Source organism: Seriola aureovittata, chromosome 2 (assembly GCF_021018895.1).
Source record: "Seriola aureovittata isolate HTS-2021-v1 ecotype China chromosome 2, ASM2101889v1, whole genome shotgun sequence".
In the NCBI taxonomy this organism is placed as follows: domain Eukaryota; kingdom Metazoa; phylum Chordata; class Actinopteri; order Carangiformes; family Carangidae; genus Seriola; species Seriola aureovittata.
The window spans coordinates 2,538,973-2,551,554 of NC_079365.1; the positions used below are offsets into that span (position 1 = coordinate 2,538,973).

Consider the following 12,582-nt stretch of genomic DNA (forward strand, 5'->3'; position numbering starts at 1 on the left):
TTAATTTCACTATGAAAATCAGCTTGCAGAGACTTCAAACCTCCTTGATTGTGGTAATCCATCACAGTGGACATCTTGTATACTTTTATTATCACATTATGTGATTGTTGCAAGGTAATGTGGGGCAGACTTGTTGTCATTCATCCATTGAGCACTTTTTAACACCTTTGAGTACTTTTTGTCACTTTTGGCACATCCCATTTAAAAACTGTGTCTCTGTGTATAAACTGGTTCCCACGCAGCCCACGATGCTGCTCCCCTGGTGTGATCTATAACATGGATTCAGCAGCAGCTGTGTTTTTCTGGATAGAGGGTTCTAGGTGATATTAGCTGTGACTGATCAACACCACATGTGGATCCCAAACTGGGAAGTTTACTACCAGAGCAGATTCAGGCCGAAAGACCAGCCCTCAGATTTCTCTATTTTTCCTGATACTGATCCAAATGTACAAAACTTTGAATGGAGTATTATTAATGAAAACATGAAATTAGCTGCTCAAATTTCAATTGCATTGAGCAGAATTACGGATAATATGCAAATTGATTATAAATTGTCTTCTCATGTTTTCCAAACATGAGAGTGCACAGATTTATGAACTTACCTTTTAAAGACTCTTTCAGCTCTAACACTATGCTTTAAACTCTTGTTTTTTCCTCTCCCTGATTGATCTTGTTGGCATGAGTCCAGTAATGTGCTACACTCCCTGATGGTCCCCATGAGTAATCATCAGTCACCACAATAGGTCCAACAAAACTAATTTGTGTCTTTCCTGTTTTGTCTTTACCTTCCCCAGAGCTGACTCTGATTCATGCCTTCCTAACTGGCACTCGGCACCTACCACCCCGGCAGGGCTTTCTGCGGTCAGACACTGCTGGGATACACTGATTTCAGAGACAGGCAGCTAAGGAAAAGATTGATTACTTCCTCTGTAGAGATTCCTTGGCATTGCTCAGATGGAGAGGTAAACCTTCATTTAGATTCCCCGTACAGGTTTCCTCTTCTGAGCAGTTACAGGCAGACAACGGCAGCAATGGTTGGAGAGCTTTGCACTTCAGGGGTCTGGCTGTCCTCAATTTGCATCTAACTCTCTATATGTGGTTTATAAAGGAAATCAGAAAATAGAAATCTTCTTTTTTGTATTTTCATTGATCTACAAACATGTTAAAGGGTCAGTTCACACAAATGAAATACGCATGTTTTGTCACATACCTCTTGTAGTATCTAGCCATACAAATAGCTTTGGTTTGGTTGTCCTGAAGCTGACTGTGTCTTAGATAGAACAAACAGTCAGACTTCAGATAGACTGAGTCTTCATTCATCTGTTGCACAAATTGGTTTAGTTCTTGACTATCTTAGACTGGAATGTGGTACAATGAATTCTGGGTAAATTAAGACTTTTTTCAATATAAAAAAATAGCAGACACAGGAACCACATCCAGCCGCTCAGTTCCATTAACCCCAGCAGAAATGTTTGTCTACTGGAAGATTTCAACAGTTACAAGGACATTTTACTTTGGAAATTCAGCGAAGAGTGAAACAATAAAAAGAAAAAAAATCTGATTTGGAGAAAAACCTCTGCAGTCCCTAAAAACTCTTTCCCTTCTCATTTCTCTCTCCATGTCAATGTTAGCAAACCACAAATTTTGAGCCATGTTGTCCCCGTTTTTTGCTTTTCGGTGCTGGTCAGTGTAGGTGTCATTGATTGTCACCATGGTAACATTGGTCTTAGACCTGAGTTAGTCTGGGGGTAAGGTGTCTAATTTTTTGTCTTAAAATGAGTCAGTCTTTATCCGTGTGAAACTTGCATTAACTGATCTATGAGTGTAGAGATCTCTGGCTCTGAGGTTTCTACTTCAATACAGCGCAGTAGCTCTGCACCATTTACAGAACACACTGTCTACGCTTTTCATAGGGGGTATTTCTTCATTAGAAAGTAATTCTGTTGAAATAGGTGTGTTTGGTGGAATATCCACAGTAACGGAGACTATAATTATGCACCTATGTTTTTTGCAAACTGGTTGGACTCTATACTGTGACGGGAAAAAATCCAACCTGCCAGTGTTCTGATCTGTTCACATTGTGATCGCACGATTTGAAATTTTGAGGTACCTACATACAGTAAATCATGCAGCTTTGTTACAGGACAATAATTAAAAATGATGCCAATTACAGCTCAACAAGAATATTTGTTGTTCATTATTAATGAGAAAATGTTACATCCACTGTTAACGGGCCACGCAGAAGCATCGAAACAGCTTCAAAACACATTGCCATTACACTAAAAGCAAAATATAAGAGAGACATGTCTGTGTAAAAATAAATTTAATTTAAAAGTAGTTTACAACATGTAATGAAAAAGCAGACAAAATAATGTCCCACAGATGTCTCCTGTTGCACAAACAGCAGAGTGGTCGGTCCTCTTAGGTCTTATTCCTGAAACTGCTCTGCTTTACAAGTCTGTTTGTGAGCCAAGCTTCCCAAAACCACCTCAGCTTCATCTCTAAGAACCATGCAAACTTTCATGTAGTTTTGTCTCATGAAATTCTACACAGTACAGCAGCCTATAATAAGGGGACAGGCACCAAAAGCATCTCCACGTCTTTTGTAGATCCTTCAAAAATTAAAAGGTCACCTTTTTGATACTATAAATACTTGTAATTCGTGCTGGTAATTGTAATTTATGTAAACACACCTTAACCAGGATTCCAAACCTTGATAACACAGATTTATTATGGTTATCGTCTGTTGTCAGTTCACATATTAAAAGGATTTGATGTTAATCTAAATGTGCAATTCTTTTGTTGTGAATGTGAATGACATGGATATCCAGTATCGACTGACTGTGTAGAATTTCATCGTATATTTTACTAATCCCCATATGCTCGGTAACGTTTCTGGTGACACACAGACAGTTTTGGTGCCAATTTTTCCCAGCTCATACCGGCTATGACCTATGAGGCACACTCCCATAAAATCAGAGCAGTCCTTTAAGACTATTGTCAGACTGAAATGGTTCTGGACTCTAGGAATGGCTGAAAGTTCTGAAGAGAGGCTCCACTCCTACTTCAGGTCAAACGGTTTCATCACCGACTTATTTGTCTCCCACGGTTCCCATGCATCTTCACACAGTCCCGCCTGTCCGTCACCTGTGAACGAAGACGGAAAGTATAGGCAAAGTCAATTCAAAAGATCATAACTGTCATTATCACTGTGTAGCTTCGGGAAACATTTTAAACCTAAACACAATTTCTGAGTTCAGGTGTTTTCATGTACTTTCTTAACAACCCCATAAATGTTAATTATACAGTTGCCCAGAATTAATAAAAAAACACTGTTTCCCTTTAAAGGATATTCCACACGCTCTGAACAATATGGCTCCTATAAATAAGCCAAATCCCAACAGAGAGATTTGAAAGCCAAGATGGACGACGTCCATTTTACTAGGATGCATGCAGCTCATCCAAACCCCATGGTGTCATATGATCTCCCACTAAACTGGAACAGACTCATCCAGTCAGATATTTGACTCACTGATGAACTGTTGCAAAAGTCCAGTCAAGCAGAAATGTAAATTTACCCAGACACAGTATGTCTATAGAATATTCAAAGGCTGCATCAGAAAAGTGATTTTCCAATTAAATGCATAATTCTCATCCCTAAATTCTAGAGTAAAATAACAAAACAATGCTGAAATGAAATATCATACACACGTATATATTGCATATATTGTATGCAAAGATGTCAGACTATTGTCAATGTGGGGGTCTTTTGTTAGGCCTGTGTGTTTTGCAGTTGAAACAGTGCAGGAACACAAGTTGTAATAAAAGTTGGAAGTGTACTGTAAATAGATTTGCATGTTATGCTGGTTTTAGCCAAAGCCGTATTAAACAGTAGAGTTTAAGGAAGATCTGAGATCATCTCTGCTTTATGTGAGAGAGAGAGAGAGAGAGAGAGAGAGAGAGAGAGAGAGAGAGAGAGAGAGAGAGAGAGAGAGAATTGGGAGAGAAACTTTCAGATAGCAACATTTCAAATGGAGTTTTGGGTTATACATATCTGCTGAACATTTTACCCCTTTCCGTTGGTTGCTCAGGCAGAACGTGCAGATGCTTCGGGGCTGTTTGGCTTCTCCTCTCCCCTTCAGCTCCTTGTAGACAGCGGTCAGGCACGGCTGGCCGTCCTCCCTCCCGTCCCCGACAACCAGCACGTTGGCCAAGTGTGAGATGTAGCTGGATGCCAGACGCAGCGTCTCGATTTTGGAGAGTTTTCTGTCCACTGGTTCCGTGGGGATAAGCGTCCGCAGCGCCGTGAAGGCCGTGTTGACATTCTGGGTCCGGTGTCTCTCCCTGGCGTTAGCGGCGTTGCGCGTCTCCACCACCACACCGCCAGACTCCTGTCGGTAGCTCCCCCCCGGGGTCCCGCAGCAGCCGTAGCCCTGCTCACTGCTGCCGTCGCTGTCGCTGCGGTTCCCCTCCTCGTCGTCCGAAATCAAGGTCAGGTCAGCGGGGTAAGAGAAGGGATGAGTCGACACGGGCCTCAGCATAGTGAAAGCCATCATAGTAAACAAGTCCAGTATCTTCAAGGAGAAAACAGCTGCACGCAAACCAGAGCCGTGCGTAACGGTAGCTGCAACTCCAAGGTTTAGCCAACAGAAGTCCCCGGTCTGTTATGACACTTCCCCATACCATGGCCCGGAGTGACAGTCATCCTGACAGGGAGGGCTCTTATAGCAGCTACAGGAGCTGTAAGGGGAGGGGTAGAGGCTCCCATCCTCCCACATGATTATGTCCTAAAACTCACAGAGCTCAGTTTGGTGCTTCACCTATAGTGAGGTGTGGACACTGGTGTTAACCAAAAATGAGTGAGCCATTAGTTTTTATGAGTGGAGAGCAGGGAGCAAACATTGACATGAAGCTCTTATAACTGGCCTGACCTTCAGAGGCAGGAGCTTCCATGTGGTTCAGTGGTGAGAGTGAAAGTGTTGTCAGCAGTGGCTCAACATTACGAAGAACATTCACTCAAGTACTGTACTCAAGTATGAGTTTGAGGTACTAACTTCACTTGAGTGTTTCCATTGTATGCTGCTTTATGTTAGACAAATACTGAACTCTTTGAACTGCCAGTTAGTTACTGTACTTTGTACTGTACTGTACTGCAGATCAAGACTTTATGATACTTTTAGTACATTTAGCTTTGCATACTTCTGTTCTTAAGCTTATGTCATTTTTTTAATGCAGGGCTTTTGCCTGATTATCTTCACACTCTAGTATTGCTATAAAAGTACCAGTGCAATGCTCTGGTCTGTACACTCTCCTATTTAAAACATATTGAGGCAACTTTTATTTGATCAGTTTTAGATGACGGTAACATCTTGTACAGGCTTCAGCTGCAACTCCACAACTCTGCTCTCACGTTCATTACTGCTGATGCTTATAACACTCATCATTGCATCCTGTATAAAAGATTGGATGGTCCCCTCTCTCTCTCTCTCTCTCTCTCTCTCTCTCTCTCCCTTTCTCTCTCTCTCTCGATTTGCATGTGTATTTGTTTATTCTCAAAGCCCTTATTGAAAACTGCCTTCATGTCTTACATCCATTAGTAAATCATCCATTAGTTAATAAGGACATATTTGGCAACATAATATTTGAATATGATGGTGAATGAGGAACTTCTTTCATTTTTAACCTCATTTTATTCTTCAGTCACTGTATCTGCTGTTTGAGTGGTATTACTGTTTTTGAGCTAGCTGTATCAAATCATTATTAGTAGCTAGTTTTACTGTTGTTTGTATTTGTTGTTATTTTCTTGTTTTCTTTTTTGTCTTTTATTTCTAATTTACATTGTGTTGCATTATGATGTAATTTTTACTTTATGACGTAATGTTTACTTGAGTGGACCCCAGGAAGAGCAGTTGCTACCTTGGTCGTGGCTAATGGGGATCCAACTAAATAAATAAATAAAATAAATGAGTCTGGTCATCACACCAGGACTAATGACTGTCTGTTTGGAAGATCTACTTCTGGCTTCTCTGCACCATCCATCTAAACTCAAAGTACTTTGAAAATAAATTTGTTGGTACCTCTTGGTCATTTTAGATTCTTAATCTCTGACTCTGACTTAATCTGTGTTTGTGCCTGTTTTAATTGATTCTTGTCATTACATTATTTATTAATTTTATTCATATGTTTGTTCTAATTTATGTTCCTTTTTAACAGGTATTTTTTATCTACATGACATTGTAAATGAAGGCTTTACCCTCAATGATATTCAAGTTTAAATAAATATTGATAATAAATAGTGATGTGAGATTCAAATGACAATATATTTCAAATGTATTTTTCTATTATAGATATATCAAGTGTTTTAGACTACAAACAAAATAAGTAAAATACTCACCAAGCATCTGTCCTTCAGTATAAGATGCATTTATATCATGTATACAGTGTATTTCTAGATTATGGAGTGGCTCCATTCCTCAGAGGGCCAATGTGGTCTAGTGTTGATGGCTCCACAGTTGTCCTGGTTCAGTTTGTCTAATGGGTTAAGTACTTCGGGTAAATAAACACTCAGCAGATGCTGGAGGTGATCACACCTGAACCTTCTCTACGGAGCAAATGGCTTCCAGATTGACTGGTGCTGATGGAGGGAGGGTGGGACAGACTGCTGCAAAAGGGCCAGAGTGTCATTAAAGAGCCTGTTTTTACAAACACAACCCTTGACACATCAAACCGGGGCACCGGCAGCCCCTGGCCCCCAACTCAGCTGCACCAACAACAGCGACCTGTGGAGAACACGGTTCACTCATAAAGCGGGACACCATGGTGTTTTACCACACTTGGCCGACCAGTAACACGACCCCACTGCACTTTCTTTCCCCCAACACCAACTCCACCTCACAGTGTGGAGCCGTAAATACTTCACTCCCCCTTCAATCAACTTAAAGGAATGTCATTAAATGCCTGTTGAGTTGATTAAAGTTCTAATGAATGTGTGTCAGGGAGGATGTGACAGTGGTACTCGGGGAAAACCTCTTACTAAAGTATGAGGTTTGACTAAATGGTTTTTGAAGCTGATACAAACATCATGGAATAACACTGCCAACAAATAATGTAGTGTGCTGTTAGTCAGAACCTTTAAAAAAAAAAAGAAAGAAGATAGCATCTTGGGATAGTGTAGTGTAGAGACACTACAGTGTTCCAGACCAACACAGGCAAAGTCTTATTTCACTTAAACTATACTATATGTTAATGAATAGATAAATGGTTAGCGTTGTCCCCTGTGAGGGAAACTGCTGCCAGAGACTGAAGTCACACAACTTGACTCATTGGAAACAGCTGCACCAGAGAGAAAAGAGCTTCCTCCTCACAGCCAGCTGCAGTCTGCTGCAAAGGCCTTTTCTAATTCATCTTTGTGTGTGTGTGTGTGTGTGTGTGTGTGTGTGTGTGTGTGTGTGTGTGTATGAGAGTGAGTGGCATAGCACAAACTGTTGCTTCACCTTCACTGTATCATATTTTACGCTGAATTTAGTGAAACAGAGATTTTTGCCTGGACCGCAACAGTGGGGTCAGCCCTATAATCTAGAATGTCCCTGACTGACTGACTGACTGACTGACTGACTGACTGACTGACTGACTGGTTGACTGACTGACTGACTGACTGACTGACTGATGATATTTCCACCACTGGTCAGTGGAGTGTTGAGCGTCAGTCTATTGAGCCACTCTAGTTTACCAGCTGCTCAGGAACTGCAGGGAAGAGGAGGAGCACTTCCAATACACTGAGCCTCTCCACCATTACAGCCAATAAACTACTTTCATTACATGTATCATTATTACTAAAGGAGGCAGAGGAATAACTAAACATAAGACACACACAGCAGAGAGAGCAGGAGAGAGGGAGAGAGAGAGAGAAGTCATCGGTAACGAGGCTTCGTACTAACGACTATGACCAACTCTACATATCAAACAGAGGGAGTTAGACATAAAGACCTGCCTCTAATAAAAGTCTGTTACATTCTGGAGTTGAAGTAAATAAAGAATAAACTATTGTGGAGAGAAGATGTGAAATGTGATTTCCTATGTGAAATAATAAAGATATTCTGTCCCTGGTCCCAGTGGTTCACCTGGTGGAGCGCATGTCATTTGGGTTTCAAGTCCTTGCCGCAGTAGCCTGGGTTCAAGTCCGGCCTGTGGCCCTTTGTTGCATGTCATCCTCTCTCTCTCTCTCTCTCTCTGTCCCTCTCATACACACTATGACTTTAATAACTTTACTGTAAATAAAGCTGAAATCACAGCTCAGTCTTTGTCTTTAAATTGTTGGGAGACGTGGAAAATTAGTTCCCTTTTCTTTTGTATTGTAAATACTATAATGGTTCAAGAATGTAAATTTTCCATTAACTGGCTCAGCAAAACCCTGAAATATTCTGCTGTGACCGTAGGCTGTGACACATAATCAAACACTGGAATAGCTGTTGTTGATTGATGAATATTGATGTGTTTAAGTTTAAGCTAATTTTGTCTCATTAGCCTGAAATGAAAGCAAAATGTAATATTTATTTAGTAATTATTCTGATTTCTCCATGTTTTGTCAGTGATTCATTTGTTTTGTAAACATGAAGATGTGAAAATATCTCAAACTATTCAAAATGTTTTCTTTATTTTGGACATTTTGCAGTATTCTCTGAAAATGTGTGACAGCGTATATGAACTTGTGTTGCCTCATAAATATAATTTGTATGCATGAGACATTCATTCATTTATTCAGAATGAATGATCATTCATATTAATTTCAGAATTGGTCATTTGTCATTTTCACAGAATAACTCATCCGCACAATGAAATGCCTTAGACTACTACTACAGACATGGAATATACGAGAAGAATTGTATAGAAAATGTTATGAGTCTGGAGTATACAGATGAAAGCAGTGATACAAATAGTGCAGAGATGTGCATTCTTTTGTTGAAACTTCCAAAGCTGCGACATGTTGTATTGATCCAGACAGGAATTAAGTGAGCTGCAGTAATATCTGATAAAAGTATGGGAGTTCCCATTTCCTTTGGGAATTTTAAAAAAAAAATTGAATTTGTGAAATGTGAAAGTGCAGGAAGTGAGAGTGGACAATACACGTCATGTGACGGTCAAAAATAATTAAGATCTCTACAGTGGGAATTAATGCAGGAGGACAGAAAACCTAAATGGGGGAAATGTGATCAATAGAAGAGTCTGGAATGTGATAATAGTTTCTGATTGTATCTGAGTTTCACTGAAGACAGTTGTTTTCTCCTCTCTTTTCTCTGTGTTTCCCTCAAGCAGCAACCTGGGACATGAGGCGAACACTAAAGTTCTAAAAACTGCAGTTCCTCTAATGACCACGAGAGTCTGGTTCCAACAGTGAGTCCATCCCCATAGACTCCCTTGTTAAAATGTACAAGTTTACAGCAGAAATAAACATGTTTACAACCTGGTACAACACTGTTTTGGTCTCTACATTTTTTTTTTTACAAAATTTACATTTTATTAAAGCTTAAGTTATGTAGAATTAAGGGCATGGCATCTTTAGGGGTCAGGTAGGTGAGCATATGCTTGCCCCTTCTCTTTGTCCATTTTTGGATTAGCTGGGAGTCAGGGGCGGAGTCAGGTACTGCCAAGATGGCGACAGTGGAGCAGCTCACTCTGAGCTTCAAAACTTTTCTTCAGAAAGCTGTTGATGACGTCACAGAGGCTGCATCCATCTTTATTTACAGTCTATGGTTTCCCTGTGTCTCCCTGTGTTCTCATTGTGTTCTCCTGTGTGTCTCCACCTCACTGGTCTGTGTGTGTGTGTGTGTGTGTGTGTGTGTGTGTGTGTGTGTGTGTGTGTGTGTGTGTGTGTGTGTGTGTGTGTGTGTGTGTGTGTGTGTGTGTGTGTTAGTAGGCGTGGCTACCTTTCCCTGGCTCTGGCAGCTCTGCACACCTGTTTGCAATCTACTCATCACAGTTCAAGCACTCTGGTCTTCCTCTCACTCATCACCAGATTGTTCAGCCAGGGTAAGGTTTCATTATTAACACCTTTAACACCGACTCTGAGTTTCTGTTTCTGCTTCTGGGTCCAGGTATTTAAATACAGATGTTACATTTTGTTACACCCACTACAGGTATCCAGCCAAGAAATGATGATGTAGGAGGTAAAGATTAAAGAGTTATTTATAACAGAAGTACAATTTGCAATCTTCACCCAATGCAACCTCCTCAGTAACTTCCCAACCAAAGCTGACAGGACAGGGGCTGAGCTCCACTACACACTAGTATCCACTTCAATGCCAAATCGTGCACACTTTATTGAGTTAACCCATTCCAAAGTTACACACATGATTATTTAAGGAACATCCCACATCACACCTTAAGCCTGCTATGACTGCCGACTGGGATCTGACCTAAGCGAAGTTAAGCACTGGTGGGGGAAATAAACACTTTTCTAAAAATATAAAAGAAATGAAAACTAGGCCGCCCCAAAGGCAATACCCACGTCCCTTTTCCCACTATATCGGTTCACCTCTAGGGTGGACTGGACAAAAGTGAAAAGAACCCTCAAAAAAACTACAACCAAACAAAACATATCCACAGCAAGAGCAGCTAATGGATCTCTGATGCTCTGGTAGGTAGATCTACTTCCTATCAACTACAAACCTCCCATGCACACCAGTATGGCATGAGGTGTGCACCTGCCTCACTCCACCGGTCTGACACAACCTCCAAACTGCGTTCTGTCTGCAGCCCTACATCTCACTAATTGGCACACCTCCCCTTTCTCTGTGTAATAGTTTTTAACATCTGCATGGCAGGATTGTCATTTGCTCAATTGTGTTGTGTTGTTGAGCGTTCTGCATAGTAATGGAAACTGATGTGATACTTTAGAAAGATTTAACCTGGAGGAAGCATTTAAAGGTGGACTAAGCGATTTTAATTCTACACAGTTTTGGTCGAATTCAGCAGCCGACCTCGGGATGGGCTGCTGACGGGGCTGTTGCTACACAGCCCTGGCTCTGTAACTGGGAAATAAACTAAGTAGCACAACACTATTCCAGCAGGTCAGCAACAGGGGGCGTTGTTCATGCCCGTGCACAGGACAAGAGAGTGAGGCTGAGGGGACCTGCAGAGTCAGGAGGTAATTCTCCGTGGGTTCATCACTAGCTGTGGCCCGTTCACATCACACAGTAATTTGATCCATTGTTATAGAAATATTGATTACTAGAGCTTTAAGGATGTTTGATATCCCTGATAACGAAACACGTCTACAGCACTACACCACATGGACAGGAGTTGATCTTTTCGTTGACGTGTTCCCAGCGGTTACAGGCTAAACTGAGCCTGTTTTCCCTATGCTGTGTGTATGGCCACATGCATAGAAATGTACAGGCATGAATGTGTGTTTTCAATGGCGGCTATTGTGTCTGAAAATAGCCATATCCAGTCTGTGGTCTACTGAGACACATACTTGCATTTCTCATGAGGGGTCAGTGGCCCCCGGGCTCAGCCCTGTCTGGTCTGGACCAGCAGCCCAGTTCTCATGACACCTGACCCAGAGCATATCCTGTGGTCAGACTGCAGCATTGTGCCGTGAAGGACCAGGATCTGCTCATAAGGAATCTTTATGTCGGGCGGGCGGTCAGGGAGGAGGGCAGGCCGACAAACCCTGCTGTAGATGATCAGTTTTTAAATGCGGTTGTTTTGACTGACACATTATTTTTCTTTATGAGTGCACATTCCTGACTCTTTGAGCGTTTTGGAGGACAGCTTGTGGTTATGTGGTGTTTGAACGGTTATCCCCTCGGCCTGGCAGGAGAAGCACTGCATTGTGATAGAAACATTGAGATGTTCCATTTTTCCCCTCATGCTGTGTCACAGTTCAGGGGCTGGACAGCGAGGAGAGGGACAACCTTTGTCCCCAAGGCTGTTCAGCTCCTCGACTTTAAAAAATGCTTTGACTTGTGAAGGATCCAGTCCCTGAGCTGGAGACACATTATTTCTTTTCAGAGTGACAGTGCACACACAACGCTTCTTACAAGCTTTGGACTTTGATTATCCAGGAAGCACAAGTTTGCTCACTAATGTCCTCCTCCATGTTTATTGATTAGCTCACTCCACTGAGAGATCAACAAGTTGCAATAGGTCAAGCTGATAATGAGTTTTAAGGATGCCCTCTGCTGGACCACAAGGTAATCTACCACATAGAGGAGTTTTGATTTCAAAAATTACATCATTGGTCTTCATTACAGTTTTTGAATTTCAAGTAAAAAAAAATGACAGCCCTAGTTTAAAATGTGAGTGCTTTAAATCGACATTAGCTTGTCACTTTGTGATGAAAATTGGTGAATAAATGGAACAATGTTAATTTTACAAAGATGTTTAAAATAGTTAGTATTTGAATTTTATCAGTTTGAAATTTTTGAAAAAGCGCCAGCACCATTATTATTATTGTAAACAAAAATGTAGTGAATTGTTTTATTTTTTGTAACTGGTTGAATATTTCAACATTCAAGTGTGTTTCATCTTCACATATTATTCAGACATGAGTTTCAGTGATTATTCATTTTCATCATTTTT

The 12,582-nt window shown here is 41.1% G+C and overlaps 1 protein-coding gene across 1 annotated transcript; it reads right to left on the minus strand.

Annotated features, from left to right (window-relative positions):
* Positions 1 to 2,306: 2,306 nt before the first annotated feature.
* LOC130184047 (transcription factor 15-like) lies at positions 2,307 to 4,793 on the minus strand. The gene is made up of 2 exons (XM_056399810.1): positions 4,071 to 4,793; positions 2,307 to 3,147 (listed from the first exon to the last, which is right to left on the minus strand). The coding sequence occupies exons 1-2, from the start codon at positions 4,554 to 4,556 to the stop codon at positions 3,085 to 3,087; spliced, it is 549 nt and encodes a 182-aa protein (XP_056255785.1). The 5' UTR covers positions 4,557 to 4,793; the 3' UTR covers positions 2,307 to 3,084.
* Between the last annotated feature and the right edge of the window lie 7,789 nt (positions 4,794 to 12,582).

Excerpts from the sequence above, each read along its gene's own strand:
- LOC130184047 (XM_056399810.1), bottom strand. The coding sequence starts at position 4,556 with ATGATGGCTTTCACTATGCTGAGGCCCGTGTCGACTCATCCCTTCTCT. Across the intron at positions 3,148-4,070 it reads TGAGCAACCAACGGAAAGGG|GTGACGGACAGGCGGGACTG; the intron begins GTAAAATGTTCA and ends CTTCGTTCACAG.